Source organism: Vigna unguiculata, chromosome 7, assembly GCF_037176805.1.
Source record: "Vigna unguiculata cultivar grain cowpea cultivar isolate G323 ecotype 2 chromosome 7, ASM3717680v1, whole genome shotgun sequence".
In the NCBI taxonomy this organism is placed as follows: Eukaryota; Viridiplantae; Streptophyta; class Magnoliopsida; order Fabales; family Fabaceae; genus Vigna; species Vigna unguiculata.
Window position 1 is genome coordinate 5598857 of NC_140798.1, and position 20819 is coordinate 5619675.

The 20819-nt window shown below is 32.0% G+C and overlaps 1 protein-coding gene across 1 annotated transcript; it reads right to left on the reverse strand.

Annotated features, from left to right (window-relative positions):
* Positions 1-323: 323 nt before the first annotated feature.
* On the reverse strand, positions 324-4003 carry LOC114192653 (putative disease resistance RPP13-like protein 1). Its single transcript, XM_028082427.2, has one exon. The coding sequence runs from the start codon at positions 3779-3781 to the stop codon at positions 545-547; it is 3237 nt and encodes a 1078-aa protein (XP_027938228.2). The 5' UTR covers positions 3782-4003; the 3' UTR covers positions 324-544.
* Positions 4004-20819: the final 16816 nt, after the last annotated feature.

The window sequence follows — 20819 nt, forward strand, 5'->3', positions numbered from 1 at the left end:
TTAAAAAATTAAACAATTTGAAAGAAAAACAATTTAAATTTAGTGTATTCAAATTTCTTGAAAATTATAAAATTAAACTCGTGATATTGTATTCTTTTTATATTTACAAATATTTTATTTCTTCTATTAATTAAAGGAATCACACTTTTTCAGAAGTGTAAAGGAATAAAATATAGTTAGGTTTTAGGAATTAATTACTCTGGTTTTTTAAATATAGATCTAAACTTTAGCTTTGTACGAGTGATGCTTCCATATACTATACCTTTTCTACTTATAATTATCTTTGGAATTTTTTTTTTACCTAAATAGAAAAGTTTGTCAAAACTTTGTTAAAAATATTTTGGTAACATATCATAGCTCATCTTTTCCAAAAGCTAAACTTACAAAGTGAACATTAGTGAATAGTTCTACATTATATACGTAATAAGTAGAAGCTATGATTGATCAAACCCATTTTAATCATCTTAGTTATGTTACATGACTACACTGTAAATTTGTATTATAGTTCCTTGTGATTGCTTGAAAATCATTGCATTTATCTTGTCTAACTTGATGAGGGGCTTTGATCAGTGGCCAAACCTTTCAACCTTGCAAAGAGAGGATCAGAGAGGTTTTGTTTGCCTTCCATGTGTTTGCTGCAAATCCTGATCCTGAGTGGCCTCATACTTGATGACTCAATTTTGGGACATCCCCTCAGTTGAACTTCCTTCAAACTTGGCATAAGGTCATGCATTTGTTCAGGCAGAGAATTCAACTTCTGACAGTAGTTGATGGTTAACAAAGTGAGCTTTGATGCTGCAAATCCACCCTTGGGAAATGATGTGAAATTCGGACAGTGTCTTATGCGCAAGGAATGGAGGGACTTGAAAGTTGGAGGGGTTGAATCTGATTCTGAAACAGTAAGTGCTTCAAGATTTTTACACCCCCATATATCTAAAGACTTGATGTTGGGGAAGAGATCTAAAGGCAAGAACACGAGTGAGTCGCAGCTACCGTGCAAGAACAATGATGTCAGTGATTGGTGGCAACAAGGTGAGTGTACTTGGAATTCTAGACTCTCACAATTCTGAACATTCAACACGCGCAGAGACGGAGAATTAGGAAGTGAACAAAGTAAACGTTTACAATCTCTGATTACAAGTAATGTCAAAGATGGAAGTTTATCTGGTAAATCCCCTCTCAGTTTGGGACAGTTACCAATATGAAACTCTCTCAGATGAAAGAAAGCTTTGGTTCCTGCATTTTCAGCATTAGGATACCATTTCTCCCATGATGGCATATACTCAATCCTTAGAATTTCTAGTGCAGGAAAGCAATCGGTTACGTAAGAGGTTCTGTTTCCAAGAAACTCAGATCCCACACTCACTAGTCCCTCAAATTTACTGATCTGAAGCTCTTTCAACATTGGAAGTTGTCCAAGGGGAGGCAGCTTGTAGCAATATTTACTGCCATTAAGCAGTACGGACACCAAATTGTAGAAGGAGTGATCCCCCAACCACTCTGGAAATTCTGTTCCTGGATAGTCATAGATATCTAGGTTCTTCAAATTTGTATGTGGTTGCAGGCTGTTCAGTATGGTTTTTTCTTTCTGTGAGTTATCAGTTTCACCATTCCCACACCATTCCAAAGACAACTTTTCAAGACCTTGCTTTTCCTTTAACTTTGCCTTCTCGCAATCCTTCTCACTAACAATATGTTCTAGGCAATGAATGAACAATTCTCCATGTAAGCATGATAGCTCACCCAATTCACCGATGGAAGATCCACACCCCTTTCCCACAAAAAAGTCACTCAAATTTTGGAGGTTGTTTAACTCATTGATTTGCAATGGCATCCACCTTAAACTTGTTCCTCTGATATCCAAGTGGCGCAGGTTAACAAGCTTATGAATACTTGCTGGCAGTTCAATAAGATTGTGACATCCAACTAACTTGAGAGTTTGTAAATTGAACAAGCTGCAGATGGATTTGGGTAACCTCACAATCTCAGTATCAGCCACTTCCAGATAGCGGAGATGCTTTAGTTCACCTACTGAATTAGGTAAGCTATAGATATGTGTACCTACCAAAGATAGCACCCTTAAGCACCTTAACTTTGTTAACAGATCATTTGGCATGTTGTTGAACAAATCAATGGATGTACCTACTGGTCTTATTTGCAGAAAAGTGCGTAAGCAATTTGCTTTGCTAACATCTTTCAGGTTTACGTATGAGGAACTATCTGCAATAATGTGGGACAAATGGCGAGTTCTTTCTTTGATTTCATTAGTATTGCTACATTCCATTCTGATAGAAAATGTTCCTGACACAAACTGAGCCAAATCATTTACAAGGTGATGCATTAGAAAACATGACTTGCCACGCCTTGATTGCTGGAAAAATGATCTAGATACTAGTTCACAGAAGTACTCATTGCCAACTTCTTCTATTCTTCTATGTCTTTTGGATTGTTGGAGAAAACCCTCTGCCATCCACAACAAAACCAGGTTCTCCTTCTCAAATTCATAATCTTTTGGGAAAATTGCACAATAAGCAAAACATCTCTTCAAATGTGATGGGAGGTAATGGTAGCTTAATCTCAAAGCCGGAAGAATGTTACTCTCAGAATCATGCAAATCCCATATCTCACTGTTCAGTACTTTACACCATTCTTGTCTATCACTTTTACACCTCAAAAGTCCTGCAAGTGTCTTCACAGCCAAAGGCAACCCTTTGCACTTCCTCACTATTTCTCTCCCAACTTTGTCTAAACTTTGATGCAATTGCAAACTTGAATCACCATAATCAAATGCGTGTTTTGAAAATAAATTCCAGGAATCTTCATTCGACAACTCTCTGAGATTATAGGGTGAAACAGTCTGCATGATGGATGCAACACACCCACTTCGAGTAGTTACAATAATCTTACTTCCATGTTCCCCTGCATGCTTAAATGGACTCCTGAACTTGTCCCAATTGTCATAATTTTCGTTCCACACGTCATCCAACACAAACAAAAACTTTTTCTTCATTACATGCATTTTGAGATCCCTCTGAAGAAAATTTAAATCCTCAGTGTCACAACTACAAGACGTGACAGCCTCCAAAAGAGTTTTTGTAATCTTACAAATGTCAAATTCCTCAGAGACATAAATCCAGGCTTTGAGATCAAACTCCTTCTGCACTCTTTGATCATTGTATATCAGTTGAGCTAAGGTGGTTTTTCCAATTCCTCCCATTCCAACAATGGGAATAACACCTATTTTCTCATCATGAGTCAACACCAAGTCAACCAAGGATTCTTTATCATTATCCCTTCCGTACACATCACATGCTTCCATTACAGATGAGGTTGGAGTCTTCTGTGACATTTTGACTTCCTTACCCACCTTCAGATCAAGCACTTCTTTCTGTCTCATGATAAACTCTAATCTCTCATGAACATCTTCAATTTTCTCTTCAACCCCTTTACAATAAAAACTGACAGGACCAGTGTGGAGTGTGTTTACCTGTTTTGCCTTCATCTTTGCATCAGTGTAGATCTCATCAAGTAGGTCCTCAGCAGCAAAGGCCACATCTTTGAGTTCCTCAAGCCACTCCTTCACTGCCCCATTTTTCATTTGCTTTTCCTCAGCATCATTGAGAACAACATTCACTGACAGCAAGATGATCTTCAACCTTTTGAGCAACTTCTCACAGTTTTTGTTCTTGAAGAAGTTGACAACCTCAGTGGAAGCTATCCTTTCAAGCAACACATTGAAAACAGCTCCCATTAAAGGTCCAGCAACAAGTTCCATAGCCATGCTGTGTGTGTTCCAAGATTATAGAGTTTTGGTGTATGGTAAAGTGGAGTAACTGCTGTAATTATGTTGCTTGCTTGGGTTTGCAGTGTTGAGAGATTGTAAAGTTGAATGATTATGTGAAGTCAATGATTGTGTTCTGCAGCTGGCGACCACTTCAAAAAGTTTCAGGAATCTCTTAATTACATGGAATCCCGTTTCTATAAAGCAGAAATGTTGGATAAAGCTAAATAGCTAGTAGCTTATTTAAATAGCTTCTAAGTTACAAAAAAACATATATGTATTTAATAATATATTTTAAAGTAATTAATTTTATTTTGAAAAAATGTATTATTATTTTTTATATTTTAATATGTATATATTATTATTATTATTATTACTACTCATTGTTGTTTATTTTAATTTTATAGAGAAATAAATAATTATAACACTATGTTTGTTTAGGTATTGCGTTACTTTTTAATTAATGTTAAAAATCTGACATTTAAAAATTGAATTAACTAATTACCTAAAATTACGTATAATGAAAATTGTAAAAAAAAAAATGTATTTGATGTAAGCCTAACTTAAATTGAGAAATAAAAATAATTTCAAATTTTAGAAATAAATAAAAATCAAATGTGATTGATACTTATTAGATAATTTCTTATAATAAAATAGCTTCTTTAAATAAAAATATATTTTTTAAAAAATAAACAAAAATATTAAAAAATCTAAAATCATATAAATAAATTTATGTAATTATATATATTTTTACCTTATTTTACCTTTAAAACCTAATTTGTTAAATACTTATAGTTTAATAAGTTAATTTTGAGATAAATACTTCCTACAATAAATATTAACATATTTTTATTTTTAATATAATAAAAAAATTACAATTTTAATATAAAAAATTAACTTTATTAATTTTGTTTAAACTCTAATAATGATTAAAGCAATGAAACACGTATATAGTCTTTAGTAATTAATAAAAGTAATAGAGTTCAAAAATAATTAATAAAATGAAAACTGTTATATTAATATTTTATTTTTTTATTGTACACTAAAACTAAAATATGTAAATAAATGTTATACTTAACATTTTATTTACCTGCTAATGATAGTACCATTTTTAAGGTAAAATTATATCCCCTAGTTAGTTTATAAACTTAGAAAATAGTCTTTCTACCATCGTTGACGTTGTTATTGCACAAGAAACCCATGAAACTCTATTATGAAAAAGACCCCAACCCTTCTTCATCGTTGCACATTCTCAACAATACATTTTTCCCACTCTTTTCTTTCTTTCTTCTCAATGATATATTTAATTTATAGGTATAATTATTGATATGGTATTCTAATTCTTTGAGTTAGTTCAATTTGGTCTTCGAGTTTTTGAAAGGTTCACTATGATATCTTTATTTTTTGAAGTGATTTACTTTAGTATTTTCTGTCGTATTCCAGTTAATATCATTTATATAGTGATGAGTTGTCATTGTGCAATAGAATGATATAAGTTGGTGATATGGATTCGTCATGTTAAATAATTTGTAAAATTAATATTTATGTTAAAAAAAATGAAAAAAGATAAAAGTTGAGGGTAAAAAAGGTTGAAATTGTAAAAGTTGAATTTGAGAATTAAGGTTCATGGAGTTTTGCATTGGTGGAGAAGAGAAGAACGACTTGCATTCCGTCATCGGAGAAGAAGCTGTTACATTTGCATTCGATCAATGGAGAGAAGAAGTTGTGGGGTTCTTTCGTTATAGTAGAAGAAGCTTTTACATGAGTTTTCAGTGTTGATTCAGATGTGCTTTTGGAAGGTGTAGGTTTTTATATATTGTTTTGGGGTTTGTATTTTATTTGATGAATCCATGCTCATTTGGTTGTGTTTGGAAGTTGTATGTTTGTGTGATTCGTTTTGGAGCTTGTATTTTATTGGATAAATGTTGTGGGTTTTGAAGCTGTGCATTTCTATATATCATATGAAGATGTGTATTTTATTTGATAAATGTTGTGGGGTTCGGGTAAGTTTATTTGTTTGTTGTGTACGTGGTAGGTGGGTGGATTGTGGTCTCCTTTAACATGATGACTTTTTATTACAGAAACAAGAAAAATGTGTATTGAGATTGATAACACAGAGAGTTTACAAACAGAGGATATAAAGGTTACAGAGAAAGTCTAACTAAACAAACAAACTAAACCTAACTAGACTTAATAGAAAGTAACCAGGGTTAAACTAATAGGCCCCCCTCAAGATGGGAGGAAAATGTTTTCTATGCCCATCTTGGAGAGAATGCTGAGAAAATTGGTTCTGGGTAGAGATTTGGTTAAACAATCAACAAGTTGGTGATGTTTTCGTATATGGTTAAGCTTGATAGTTCCTTTCTCCACATGTTCACGAACAAAGTGTAGGTCAATATCCAGATGCTTGGTGCGCTCATGGTGGGAAGGATTAGAAGCAATTTGAATGGTGGCTTGATTGTCACAATAGATCACTGCATGAGGAGTGGAAATATGAAAGTCAGTCAAAAGGTTCTTAACCAAACAATTTCAGTAGATACAGAAGCTAATGCACGGTACTCAGCTTCTGTAGAAGATTTACTGACAGTCCTTTGTCTCTTAGCTTTCCATGAGACTAAAGAATTGCCTAAGAAAATGCAGAATCCAGTGGTGGAGCGACGGGTGTCCATACAGGAGCCCCAATCAGCATCAACATAAGCATGAACATTACAATCAGAAGCAGATTTAAACAAAATGCCCTGCCCAGGTGTATGCTTAAGATATCTTAATAAAATATTAGCAGCGGCCATATGTTCAGTACAAGGTTTAGAAACAAACTGGCTTAATTTATGGACAGTATAATAAATATCTGGAGGAGAAATAGTAAGATATAACAGCCTGCCAATAAGACGTCTATAAATAGCAGGATCAGTAATAGGAGTGCCAGAATTATTATGTCAATGTAAGTTAGGAAGCATAGGAATAACATAAGGTTTACAAGCAAGCATTCCACAATCTTCAAGCTGAGATAGAACATAATGGCATTGGCACATAAATATACCAGTTTTTGATTTGGAAAGTTCAATGCCAAGAAAGAATTTTAAATCACCAAGATCTTTTAATTTGAATTTGTTTTTCAGTTGAATATTAACAACATCAATACAATCCATGTTAGGGCCAGCAAGAATAATATCATCTACATAAATAAGGAGAGCAATAAAAGTATTATCATTGCCTTTTGTAAAAAGAGAATAGTCATGTTTAGATTGACAAAAACCAAAGGAAAGAATAGTATCACGAAATTTATGAAACCAGCTGCGTGAAGCTTGTTTTAAACCGTAGATGGATTTATGAAGATGACAAACCAAAGGAGCATTAGATGTGGGTGTAAAATTATGAGTATAACCGGGAGGAATATGCATGAAAATATCTTCATTAAGATTACCATTTAGAAAAGCATTATTAATATCAAGTTGAGTTAAATGCCAATTATGAGAAGCAACAAGGGATAAAATAATGCGCAAAGTAGTAATTTTCGCAACTGGAGAAAAAGTTTCATAAAAATCAGTACCATACTGCTGTGTAAACCCACGAGCAACCAACCTAGCTTTGTGTTTAGCTACAGTGCCATCAGAATTGAGCTTGAGTTTAAACAACCATTTGCAACTTATAGATTTCTTACCAGGAGGAAGGTGTGTGATAGACCAAGTGTTATTCACATCCATTGCAGCAAGTTCATCGTCAATGGCTTTTTGCCAATGTGGAAAATGAATAGCTTGCTTATAAGTTTGAGGCTCATAATTTTCAGAGATTTGACAAAGGTAGTGTGTGTAGGGAGTGGACAACATGGAATAGTTAACAAAATTCTGAATAGGATAGGGGATTTTTGAATTATGAGTCACATTGTAACAATGATAGTCTGAAAGGTAGGTAGGAGGAATAGAAGACCTAAATGACCTACGAATAGGAACAACAGAATCTAAAGAAGAGGCTGGAGTAGGAGTGGGAGAAGGAGGGTTATTATCACTAAGAGAGGCAGAGGTGGGTGTAGGCAGGTTGTGATCCAGAGAATAGGTATCATCATCAAGATTAGGTGGATGAAAAACAGGAGTAACATGATGAAAAATGTCAGGAGCAGTAGAAACAGTATTTTCTTGAAAAGGAAAAATATGCTCATGAAATTTAACATCTCTAGAGATAAAGGTTTTCCTAGTTTTGATATCCAACAGTTTGTAACCCTTGTAACCTATGGGATACCCTATAAAGACAACAACAGTGGCTCTAGGACTGAACTTATGTCTAAAGGACAAAAGGGTAGAAGCATAACAAAGGGAACCAAAAACTTTAAAGTCAGAATATAGAGGGATTTTATCAAAAAGAATTTCATATGGGGACTTATTTCCTAAAACAGGGCTAGGGGTTCTATTCATGAGAAACACAGTTGTACGAATGCAATCACCCCAAACATTTATAGGAACATTAGATTGAAAAAGCAAAGATCGAGCAATGTTAAGAATATGCAAATGCTTACGTTCAACCACACTATTTTGCTTAAGTCTTTCAACACAAGAGAATTGATGAAGGACACCCTTATTAGTAAAAAAATCATGAAGAGACAACTCTTTAGCATTATCATAACGAAAAACTTTGATGTTAACATGAAAATGATTTTCAATATATTGAAATTTTTTTGGAATAAGCTCAATGCAATCAGATTTGTTTTTAAGTAGATACACCCATGTAAAACGGCTTTTATCATCAACCAAAGTTAAGAAATAACGAAAACCATCATAAGTAGGATAACGAAAAGGACCTCAAACATCCGCATGAATAATATCAAAGCAATGTGGACTAAAAGTATTTTTAGAAATGAAAGGTAAACGTTGTTATTTAGATAGAGGGAATATGCTACAATGATGGTTTTTATCAACAACAGTTAAGGAAGTCTTGGCAGTAAGTAAGTTGTAAACAGGAATAGACAAATAGCCTAAGCGCCTATGCCAAACGTCATATGTCACAGAATTGCAAGAATTAAAATTAACAGAAGGTAAAGAATGTTTATAGAAATCAAAAACCAGAAGGTCGTGACGCGACTTAGCAGTGCCAATCGTCTTCTGCAATTTGAGATCCTGCAAAATGAAAAAAATTAGGTTGCATAATAAAGCAGAATTGATTCTGCTGAATTAATGTAAGGAGAGATAATAGATTGAATCTAGATGAAGGAATGTAAAGGACATTATGAAGAAATATGTCTTGAGTAAGTTTAATACTGCCAATGCCTTCGACTTTAACTTTGAAGGAATTAGGAAGTAAAACATGTGAATTATTCATAGTCACATAAGAATCATACAAAGATTTGTAACAACAAATATAAGATGTGGCACCAGAATCGATAATCCATTGATATGAATTAATAGGTAAAATAGAGTTTAGGGTATTACCGATAACGTTGGTAGCAATGTCATCATTGGAAGGAGTGGAAGGAGTAGCAGTTAATTGCGTGGTGAGGTATTGAATTAATTGTTGACATTGAGCAGTGGTCAATGTACGATTATTTGTGGGGTTTTGTTCAGAAGGACCATCAACATTATTAACAGACGAATTTGATCGATTCTTGAAATAATTGGGAGGGTACCCAACAATTTTATAACAAGTTTCTTTAGTATGACTCAAGATATCACAATGTGTGCACTTAGGGCGAGGTTTCTTGGTAAATTTTTGTTTATCAATTGGGGTTTTTTGAGAAGAATTAACAGAGAAAGCTAGACTTTCAGAATTATTCGATGATTGGGTATCAATAATTTCTCGCTGAGATTCTTCTTGCAAAATTAAGGAGAAAACGTTACCGATGGATGGCAGAGGATCAGAGAGCAGGATTTGACCACAAATTTGGGAGAAGGAATCATGCAAACCTATCAAGAAGGTCATGACATATTTTGAGGCGGCGTGTTGTTGAAGTTGATGCATCCCATCGCAAGAACAGTTAAAGGTGGGTTTGTATCCAGAAAGCTCTTCCCAAATTGATTTGAGTTTTGTATAATAGGTACTCACACTATCAGAACCATGTTGTAGGGACAGAAGTTGACGCCGGAGTTGATAGTTTGCGGGAGAACCTAGTTCGGAGATCCTCCCAGATCTCATGAGCGGTGGAGGCGAAGAGGATGCTTGTCATAATCTCTTTCGAAACTGAGTTGTATAACCAGGAGATAACAACGTTGTTCACCCTTGACCAAGCAGCGAAAGAGGGATCGTCGTTTGAAGGTGCGGCTAGGGTTCCGTCGATGAGCGGTAATTTATTTTTGACGGATAAAGCGACCCGCATTGCACGGCTCCACGTTACGTAGTTGGTGTGATCTAAAGGTTGGGAAGTGAGAAGAAGGCCGGGGCCATCAGAATGATGTAAGAAAAGAGGATGGGTGGGATCTTGATGGGGTTCTTTGATGGTGACGGTGGAAGAATGGTTAGATGTGACAGTGGAAGCCATGAAAACTGGCAAGAAAAAGAAAGAAAGACAAAGAACGGAAAGAGGAAACCCGAAGGGAAAAAGAGAGTTAATTCTCTACTGATACCATATTACAGAAACAAGAAAAATGTGTATTGAGATTGATAACATAGAGAGTTTACAAACAGAGAATATAAAGGCTATTGAGAAAGCCTAACTAAACAAACAAACTAAACCTAACTAGACTTAATAGAAAGTAACCAGGGTTAAACTAATACTTTTTATTGTTTATTTTGGGGTATGAGATGCGATTTGTGGCGTTTTTTTAGGCATTGGTATTTGACATAGTAAGTCTTTTTACTATATAGGTTGTCATGTGTGATGATTCTTTTGAAGTTATAGTCCATCACGGTAATTACATAGTAAACAATGGGACCTTAATATATAGTAATGGAGAAACTGAACAAATTTAAGAAATAAGAGTATCAAATTGAACCTTCCAAAAATTCGGAGACCAAATTGAACCAAGTCAAAAAATTGGGAAACCAAATAAATAATTATATCTAATTTATAAAAAGTAATTTCTAATTTCTTTTAAAGAAATGAAAGGATAAATAATTAATTCAACCATGTTCTTTAATTGAAATTTTTGTTACTTTGCTTAGTTCTAACAAAAATGTTTTAAACAAATTTAATAATACACATTAAACTAGTATATCTATATACATATTAAATAAGTTTGTACATAAATTGATTTAGACAAATAATTTTATCCTTTCATAAACATGCATCATCTTAATTATTAATTTACGATCCTTAATTTTATTCATAATTCCATATTTTAAAAATTTAACTTATAATAACATAATAAACAACTTGTCTTGTATGTGTATATACACCTCTTCGACATAATAATACATCAATTTAATTACTATTACATGTTCTATTATACACAAATCTATTTATAACTAGATATTTTACATATATATTCAATAATTTACATTAATTATTTAATTATTTTTTTCATATTATTATTATTATTATTTTATTTCAATATCACGTTTGCAAATTATAAATAATTATAATATATATATATATATATATATATATATATATATATATATCATAACAGTAATTATATTATTTATTTTTTAATCAAAAGAAACAACTATCATGCGTACTCAAGACTAGTTTACTTTAAATTTTTGTCACTAGTATATTATAAACTTATATGTAACGACTTTGGGATAGAAATTTTAGTAAAAAATAAGTTTTTATTATAAAGAATTAGATTAATACTTGACACATATAATCCTTTTAATTGTAAAATTTGTTATTCCCAAACTTATAAATCCGTTATATATGGCTCTCCTGCCTTCGACGTTGAATAGTGTTTTTCAATATGATTACAAGTCATATATAAATAAGGGAAAAACATGTTTTCTTTATCAAAAGTATTAAATAAAATTAAAAATAATTTCTCGTCAAAATATATATTTTTAATTCATGTATTGTTTTTAAAAATTGATTTTGATCATATTTTTTCAACAATATTAAAGTTTATTTTACGTGATAAATGATATATCATTATCACGTGTTATTTAATTTTATTATAAAATTTTTTTTTTGAATGAGTCCAAACCACGATTAATTAAATAAATAAATAAATAACAGTTAAAAGAACTAACATATGTAATCAGCGAAGAAACAGGTAAAAAAATTGGCTCACCTCTTTATATTATTGTTATTGTTAAAATTTATATTATTTTAATTATATAATTATATATATATATATATATATATATATATATATATATATATATTAATTACTATTATTATTATTATTATTATTATTAATATGTTATAATAATAATATTATTAAAATAATAATATTAATAACTATGATTATTGTTATTATTTAATTCGTGATTCAACACATTTCCATTGTAGTGTCCGAGTAGAGACTCTTAATTTCTCTTGAACCATAGTAATTATTTTGATAAAACTCTTGACTTGTTTTTTTCTCTTGAACTATTTTTAATGTTTATTTTTAGTTTTATACACGTCTTTTTTTAGGAGACCTACATCCATTATGTGGCATAGGAGTTACATCTCGTATAAAATTTAATAGTATACCACTTCTACGAATAGCTCTTAATGCTGCATCTCTTCCGAGGCCAGGCCCTTTTATCATGATTTCTGCTCGTTGCATGCCTTGATCCGATACTGTTCGAATAGCATTTCCTGCTGCAGTTTGAGCGGCAAAAGGTGTAATAATATTATTATTATTATTAATAGAACAATAATATTATATAATAATAACAACAATAATAATAGGGTTAAATATGTTTTTGGTCCCTCAAGTTTCAGCGAAATTTGGAATTAGTCTCTCATCAAAATTTTGACCAATTTAGTCCTTCATCTCTCAAAATGCATGAATTTAGTCCTTTTAACCAAATTTTGTTAAGTTTATCTGACGTTTCAAGTGCATTTCATTATAGTATTTAAATTATTTACACTGTTTGACACATTTTTGTTTCAATGTTAACTTAAATACTATCATGAAATGTTTGAAACTTTGGACCAACTTAGTCCTTCATTTTTTAAAATACGTGGATTTAATCATTTCAATCAAATTTTGTTAGGTTTATTTGATTTTTCGTATGCATTTCAGGATTGTATTTGAGTTGTTTATACTGTTTGACACATTTTTGCTTTAATATTAAGTCAAATATTATTATGAAACACGATTGAAATGTCAAATAAAATTAATAAAATTTGATTAAAATGACTAAATCCACGTATTTCGAAAGATGAAAGATTAAATTGGACTAAAGTTTCGAAATGAACTAATTCTAAAATTTACTAAAAGTTAAGGGACAAAAAACATATTTAACCCAAATAATAATAATAATAATAATTATAATAATAATAAAAGTAATAATATATATATATATATAACAATAATAATAATAATAATATATAATAAAGATAATAATAATAATAATAAAAAAGAGGTCGTGGTTGGACCGAATCTATTTCTCATTCTACACCTTCATATTCGCTGTTAGCACCTCCGTATATTAGGTCTTTCAATTTTTCTTTTATATTTTTTAACTAATTATGAAAAGTGTGGATTAGGCCGAGACATGGATTTTATTTTATAAAAAATGTAAATAACAGTGACATGTTGTTTGTCACATAGGTTAAACTTTAATGTTAGTGAAAAATAAAGACAAAAACTAATACTGTTAAAAATATAAATATCAAACAAAATATAAGTTTTGACAGAGATTATTTTCTATTTTATGTAATATTTTAGGTACAACAATTATGTTTTTTTCCTGTAAATAATGATTTGCATAAATATATAAAAGTATAACAGTATTTTGCATAACTTAAAAAAGCTGATTATAAATGTGCATAAATCTGAAAAACAATAATACTTTATGAAGAAACAAGATGAACTCTAATAATTTGTTAACAAAGAAACAAAACAACAATTTCTTTTTTATCAATGTTGACAACACGGCATGGCATGTCGACATCCAACCAACTTAATCTGGTTTATAAAAGGTACACCATTCAAACAAATGATATTCTTTACAAAGAAACAAGATTAACCTAATAATTAATAATGAGTTAAACATGTTTTCTATCTTCAAATTATTTTTAGATAATAAATAAAATTCTACAGTAAAATATAATATAACTTGTAATTTGTTAAAGAAAATTATTCACGCATATAATTTAATTAAAAAAATAATTTAAATCTAGCTTCAAATCCAAAAATACATTAACTTCTAATTAATTAATTAATAGGTAATCATCCCTCATGTTTTGTCATTAAATCAAAATGTGTTTTAATCCGACTCACCATGGATTTAAATTGGTTTGGATTGAAAAAAAATTCATTTTTATAATAAGTGAGTTAAATTGAATCAAACTCACTTAAGTGAAGAATTAAGCAGATTTAAGTTAGAAGGTGAGTTGATCTGCATTCCACCATCAACAACATCATTAATTTTTTTATAACTTTTAATTTTTTTAATTATAATTATTTGTTATTTCTAATTATATAGGTTACATATAGAAAATGAAATATACAAAGATGTTTTCAAAAAGATAACTAAACACTCAAAAGTTGCATAAAAACTTAAAATTTGGTTTTTTTTACTTCACAATATATATGGTTCACTTCTAAACATGTTAATTTAAAACATGTAAAACTATGTGAGATTTTCGGTGACCGGTAAAATAACACAAAATAAATGAGCTTATTATTAAACATTTCATAAGTTAGTATTTCAAAATAAACCAAAAAAAATTATATATCAAGGATATCTAAATAACTAAATCTAACTCTGAGAAATAATAAGATATTTTTGTCTCTAAAAATCTCTTTAATTTTTCTTTCTCATCCTACTAGCATAACGTTGAGCTCAACATTATTTAAACTTTATAAGTTTTAAGAGAAACTTAGATTGATCCTCTCCTAAAGGGGGTTACTTAGAGAAGAATTAGGAAAAAATTACTCTCATATATGAACTCAAGAACAAGAAACATTTACCTAAAGCAATTCTTAGTCATTCGAAGGTGAATGTTACATGGACCAAAGGGTCTTATCTATAGATGCTTAGCCCTTTGTCACCTCATGATCCAAAAAGATGTGAGACCAAAAAGGGCCAAAGTGGCGACATATAAGAGGAAGGAAGTGGTGACCCCAAAATGGCCTATTTTTGGCTTCTCCTAAATGATGTATGACTTTCATGCTTTAAGTCTTCTTCTTCATGTGTCTTCATGCTTTTGATGAAGTTTCTTGCTAAAGTTTTCTTCTTCAATAGATCTACAGAACTTGGATCATTTTCTCCCCCTTTGAAATGTACTAGTTGCAACTGATACTAACCGAGAGTTATGAGCTACACAAACTTAATGCAACAATTAGTACTACATGGAGGATTAAGCTACAAAAACTTAATGCAACGATGAGCAAATGAGCGTTGGTGGATAAGAATTGGTGGACTGAATTTGCTTCTCAAAAATGAAAACTATAGGTTTTAACTCATTTTATTCAAAGTAACCAATTTGGTTGCAAAGATTTTAGAACTATGAATGATCCATATTAATATTTTTCCTTTTAGATGTTCAATATTAAGGAAATTTGAACAAACTCTGTTGTAAAGGATTCTGTGAGTTTAGATGATCTAAAATGTCATATTTTGGTGGAGAGAATCCAGCATAGAAGATACTCCAAGGTAACATATTATGTTTGTAGAAGGTCTAACATGTTAGACAATTCAATAGGTCTTCAAAACATTAAATGAGTTTAATGGTCCATAAAGTAGACGAGTCTATCTATACATTGGTTAGACAATTATGGAAATACACTAACTAAACAATTCATGAATCAACTTCTCTTAAAAAAAACTTTATTTATTCATTAAGCTTATAATCTTAGTGTCTCACAGTCACTAAAAAGATCTTAAAATCAACTTGCTAGCATTGTCCATACATTCATGAGATAATATATAATTGTATCATTTAGAGACGACTATTAAGCTTCCATATACTTCAGTTACACCAAGCACAAGTTAGAATGTTCAAAAAAATGTGCAATACATCATATAAAAACTTAGCTCATAGATAGAGCTGTCAAAACGGATTACCCGACCCAATTCGGCTCGACCCACCATGGGTTGACCACTTAGTGAGCCAACCCAACCTGACTCACTTATTAACGAGTCAAAAAAAATTCAAACTCGGTATGGTCCACCACTGGTTGGTGGGTTAAACGGGTTGGCTCACTGACTGAATTAAAAAAATACAATTTTTTTTCTTCAGTCCAAAAAAAAAACTAAATTATAGTTGTGATTAAAATTTAAATAAACTTCAATACAATCCAAAATAATGTTCAACCACAAATACAAACCAAAATCATAAAAATATTAGGTTTGAATTTGTCAACCCAATATGTTGGCTAAAAAAACAGCCTAACCCAACCCAAATACAAAAAAATTGTGTAGCCCTTTACCTGTGGGTGGGTTGGTGGCTAACCACGGGTTCAACCCGGGTGAGTTGGGTCAAAAATTCACTCATACTAAAATTTGTAAAAAAGTTTCAACCCAACCCGACTCAAAGTCATGGTAAGCCGGATTGATCCACGGATTCTGGTCCACTTTGACAACTCTACCCATAGATGACCTATCAAATCCTCTAATGAAGTTCAACATACTAAACTCTTCGATTAATCTCATTTATCTAGAGCGCATAATGTCTACCCAAAGTTAAAAGATTATTTTAATAAAAGATTTTAGTTAAAGTTCAATTAATGCCAATAAGATAAATTCTAGTTAAAAGAGTTTATTTCAATTAAATCATAATTTAAGAAAAACAAAGATTATGTATTCTATGATTGAAAATGTTGGGTATAGTACCAGTACAAGTACTCACAACTAAAGTACAAGATGAAAATAAAGGAACAAAAATAGATAATAGGCAACGAATATAATTTATTCAAGAAAAGGAAAAATTACATATCATTCTCTCTAATCCCAAGGAGAAAACAATGACAACCCCTCTCTTGGAAATAGGAAAAACTAATACAAGGAGAACCTTAAAGGAGAAACTAACCTTCTCTCTTAGAGGAGAAACTAATATTCTCTCTTAATTCTTCTCTCTAGCAAATAAAGCAAGAAGGAATAGAAAGGGAGAGACTTTGGGATGATTTCCTAAGGAAACACTTGACTCCTTTTATAACATTAAAAGTAAGTCCCTAAGTAAGTTCCAATCGATGTGGGACTTCTTTTCTCACAATCTCCCACTTGAGGATTTTGATGAAATTAATCAAATCTTCACACCATGCTTTATTCTCTGTCTTCATGTTGCTTGTTCTTCTAATAGACTTCAGTAGGATCGAATCCACGTAGACTTTATTGACACATAATTCTGATCCTCCGAAACACAATGCAACACCTGAGGTTCCTCCTAAGGACCTCTTGTTAATACTTCACTGCTCTCCACCAAACCCGCTATGAACCTACTAACCACTCTCACTGCTTGTGCAATGTCTGGTCTTGTACACATCATAGCATTCATAAGGCTGTCCACCACCGATGCACTCGGTACTCGAGACTTCTCCATCCTCTCCGCTTCATTGCTAGGACTCATACGTGAGGAACAATTGATAGAAAGTGGGGTCGAAATTGGCTTGCAATCTTGCATGTTGAAACGCCGCAAGATTATCAGTAAGTATTTCTTTTGAGAAAGCCAAACCTTTCTATCTTTTTTTGTCTCGGTGAATTTGCATCCCTGAAATCCTTGTTTGTTGGTTCCAAGTCTTTCTTCTCATACTTCCTAGCCAATTATGCCTTCAATTCTTGGATTTGAACTTTGTTGGGGCCTACCTCCAACATGTCATCCACATACAACATCAATGGTCTAAACACCTAGTCTGTTGTAACTGAGGCTTATGAAATAATCAAATCTCTGGTACGAACACATGAGCGCCCTCTTTAAACCAAGTTTTCTTGTTCTTTAACGCCTTCTGGTTGGAGCATCATTTCATTTCTGCTTAACCATAACCTTGTGGGTAGTGGGACCCACAGGTGGTACCCCTTCACATTGTTAGCATAGTCCAAGCACTTAATTTTCTCCAGTTTCAAGCTCTACTCGTGCTTTGGATTCCTTGAACTGGTAACAACACATTTGACTTTCTCTTGATGTAGTACACCCACAATCTCCTGGAGTAAACTTTGATTCTCCTAGTGATAACTCTGGTGATTCCCTTACATCAGAATAATCAAGTCTTCTTGTGTTTTCTTTTTTCCTAGTAGTCAAACTAGCAATCTGTGATCTATGACTATGTTTGTTGGCTTACCACACAGTGCTCGTGTAGAGATAAACCAACCTTCTTGAGCCCGAGTAAGATATTACGTTCTGCATGGATTTGCAAACTTCGCTCTGCCTTATACCCAAGTTTACGATGTCACATCAACATCGCTTCTTCTTGACTTGTCGATGCAACCATTGCATTAGCTTCCTGCAACGTATCTCTCAAAAGCACATACACATCTGCCATGATCTTCTGCGCTTTCATGACCTACCAGATCTCTCCTCTTCTTCACAGAATATCTTCGTCCTCCGAGGTATTTGCCATACAACCTTGTGAGGTTGATGCCTCAGAGTTCTTTCCTCCATTCTTCAAATGCCAACAATCTTTCTTCACATGCCCTCTTTTGCCACAATGGTAGCATTTGAGATGTTTCTTACTTTGATATCTATCATGAGACTGACTCCCACTAGACCCACGTTTTGTTGATCTATATCTTGTCATCACCAAAGCTTCTATTTGCCTTGTACTTTCCACCATATCCTTTTTGTTCTTTCGCCTGGATTCTTCTTCAAGAAGAGCTCCGGCAACATCCTCAAAGTGTAGGAGGTCAACAAATTTGTAATTTGTAATGTTGATGATAAGCTGATCATACGAATCAGGTAAACTCTGTAGTAGAAGCTCCGCACGTTCATTTTTAATTATGTTGAAATCTGCCGCTGAAAGTTGGGCAAACAATGTATTTAGATTGTTGATGTGGTCTGTCACCGATGTGGACTCACTCATTCGAAGAGTATAGAGTTTTCTCTTCAAGAATATTCTTGTGTGAAGTGACTTAACCTCATACAGGCTTGTGAGAGTATCCCAAATCTCCTTCGCTGTAGTCTTCTCCGCACTGCTGGATAAAACCGCATCTACCAATGCTAAGTGTAAATTTGCTATAGCATTGTTATCTATTTCCTTCCACTATTTATCTGTAATGCCCTCAGGTTTTTCTTCAATTGATTCTAGACAATTGTCCTTTCTCAAAATTGCCTTCATCTTCAGTTTCCACAATGAGAAATTTTTCCCATTGAACTTCTCTATCTCGTATCTTGTTGTCATGGCTTTAAAACTGACTTATGCACTTCTCACTATGAATAGTACTGTCTACTGGAACAATGGAGGCAGAACGTGAACCAGTGCACCATGTAATTCCCAGGAAAGAGAGGTGGGTCACTAATGGACACGCTTAAGTACCAAGTCTTTCCTAGCCAGAACTTTCCTAGACATGCACTTTCACACTACCACACTTTATCCACTATCACAGCACTATTCTAATGACAATAGCATCAACAACTCTTATACCACTGTTGGATATCAGAGTACCAGCACAAGTACTCACAACTAAAATACAAGATGAAAATAAAGGAACAAAAATAGATAATAGGCAACGAATATAATTTATTCAAGAAAAGGAAAAATTACATATCATTCTCTCTAATCCCAAGGAGAAAACAATGACAACCCCTCTCTTGGAAATAGGAAAACTAATACAAGGAGAACCTTAAAGGAGAAACTAACCTTCTCTATTAGAGGAGAAACTAATATTCTCTCTTAATTCTTCTCTTTAGCAAATAAAGTAAGAAGGAATAGAAAGGGAGAGAATTTGGAATGATTTCCTAAGGAAACACTGGACTCTTTTTATAACATTAAAAGTAAGTCCCTATGTAAATTCCAATCGATGTGGGACTTCTTTCCTCAGAGAAAATGTACTCATTAGATAGTAAGGTTTTTTATTTATTATTATATCATTCAATAGTTAACTTTCCTTTTGTTATCTCAATTATTCATCTTGAATTGAAACTATTCCCTACATTTAATATATTATATATTTTATTTATCATCATGTAAATTAATACTGACATATTTAAATTAAAATATATATTATAACAATGTTTTCTTAATCATCATTATATATTTTTCCTTTTTGGTGTACACATTTGATTTTTTTAATTTTATTTTTTAAATAATTTTTAAAAAATTAAAATAATTATTTTATTTTGTATGTAATCATTTTTTTTTTTAATTTAACCGTCTATTTTTTTCGATTTGACCGTTTTTTTTTATCTTAAACCATTTCTATAATTATAACACTACCTATATAATTTTATTATTTTTTATCATCATAAATCATAAAGTACGTAGCATATATGTTTTCACTGGTATTATACAATAATCAATTTTATCTATCTTTGTCATATAATCCTTATATTGCACAAAATTTACGGTGAACATTTTGTCTTTTTCATTTTTCTTTTATCTCCTCTCTTTCGTCTCTTTCATTCTCTTTCGCTTGCTTTTATATACCTTATGATAACTTTTTTCCGATTTAATTTATATTATCACCATCAATGTCTTCAATACATCTTATTACATTTTGACAGTTAATATGTGATAATATTTCTTTCCTTCTCGATATTTTAACTTAAGAATGTTTGTGAAGAAGTTTTCTTAATAAGTTAGATTCTTAATATGTTTATTATTAAGTATATAGAGGAAATTTTACTGGAGAGAAGAAACATCAATAAGACCTGAACCCTGAGCTCAACCACATAATTAAGATATTGACATCACTCTCAACCTAAGAAATCTGGGTTTATGGGTCTTTATTCTTATACAGTGTTCTACTTTCTCATTACTAGTCAATGTGGGACTTAGAGATGCATTTTCTTATTTTTAGTCAATATAAAACTTAGACACAGACTTGAATTCTTAACATTTATTACCATTGTGTTAGCATTATGAAT

Excerpts from the sequence above, each read along its gene's own strand:
- LOC114192653 (XM_028082427.2), bottom strand. The coding sequence starts at position 3,781 with ATGGCTATGGAACTTGTTGCTGGACCTTTAATGGGAGCTGTTTTCAAT.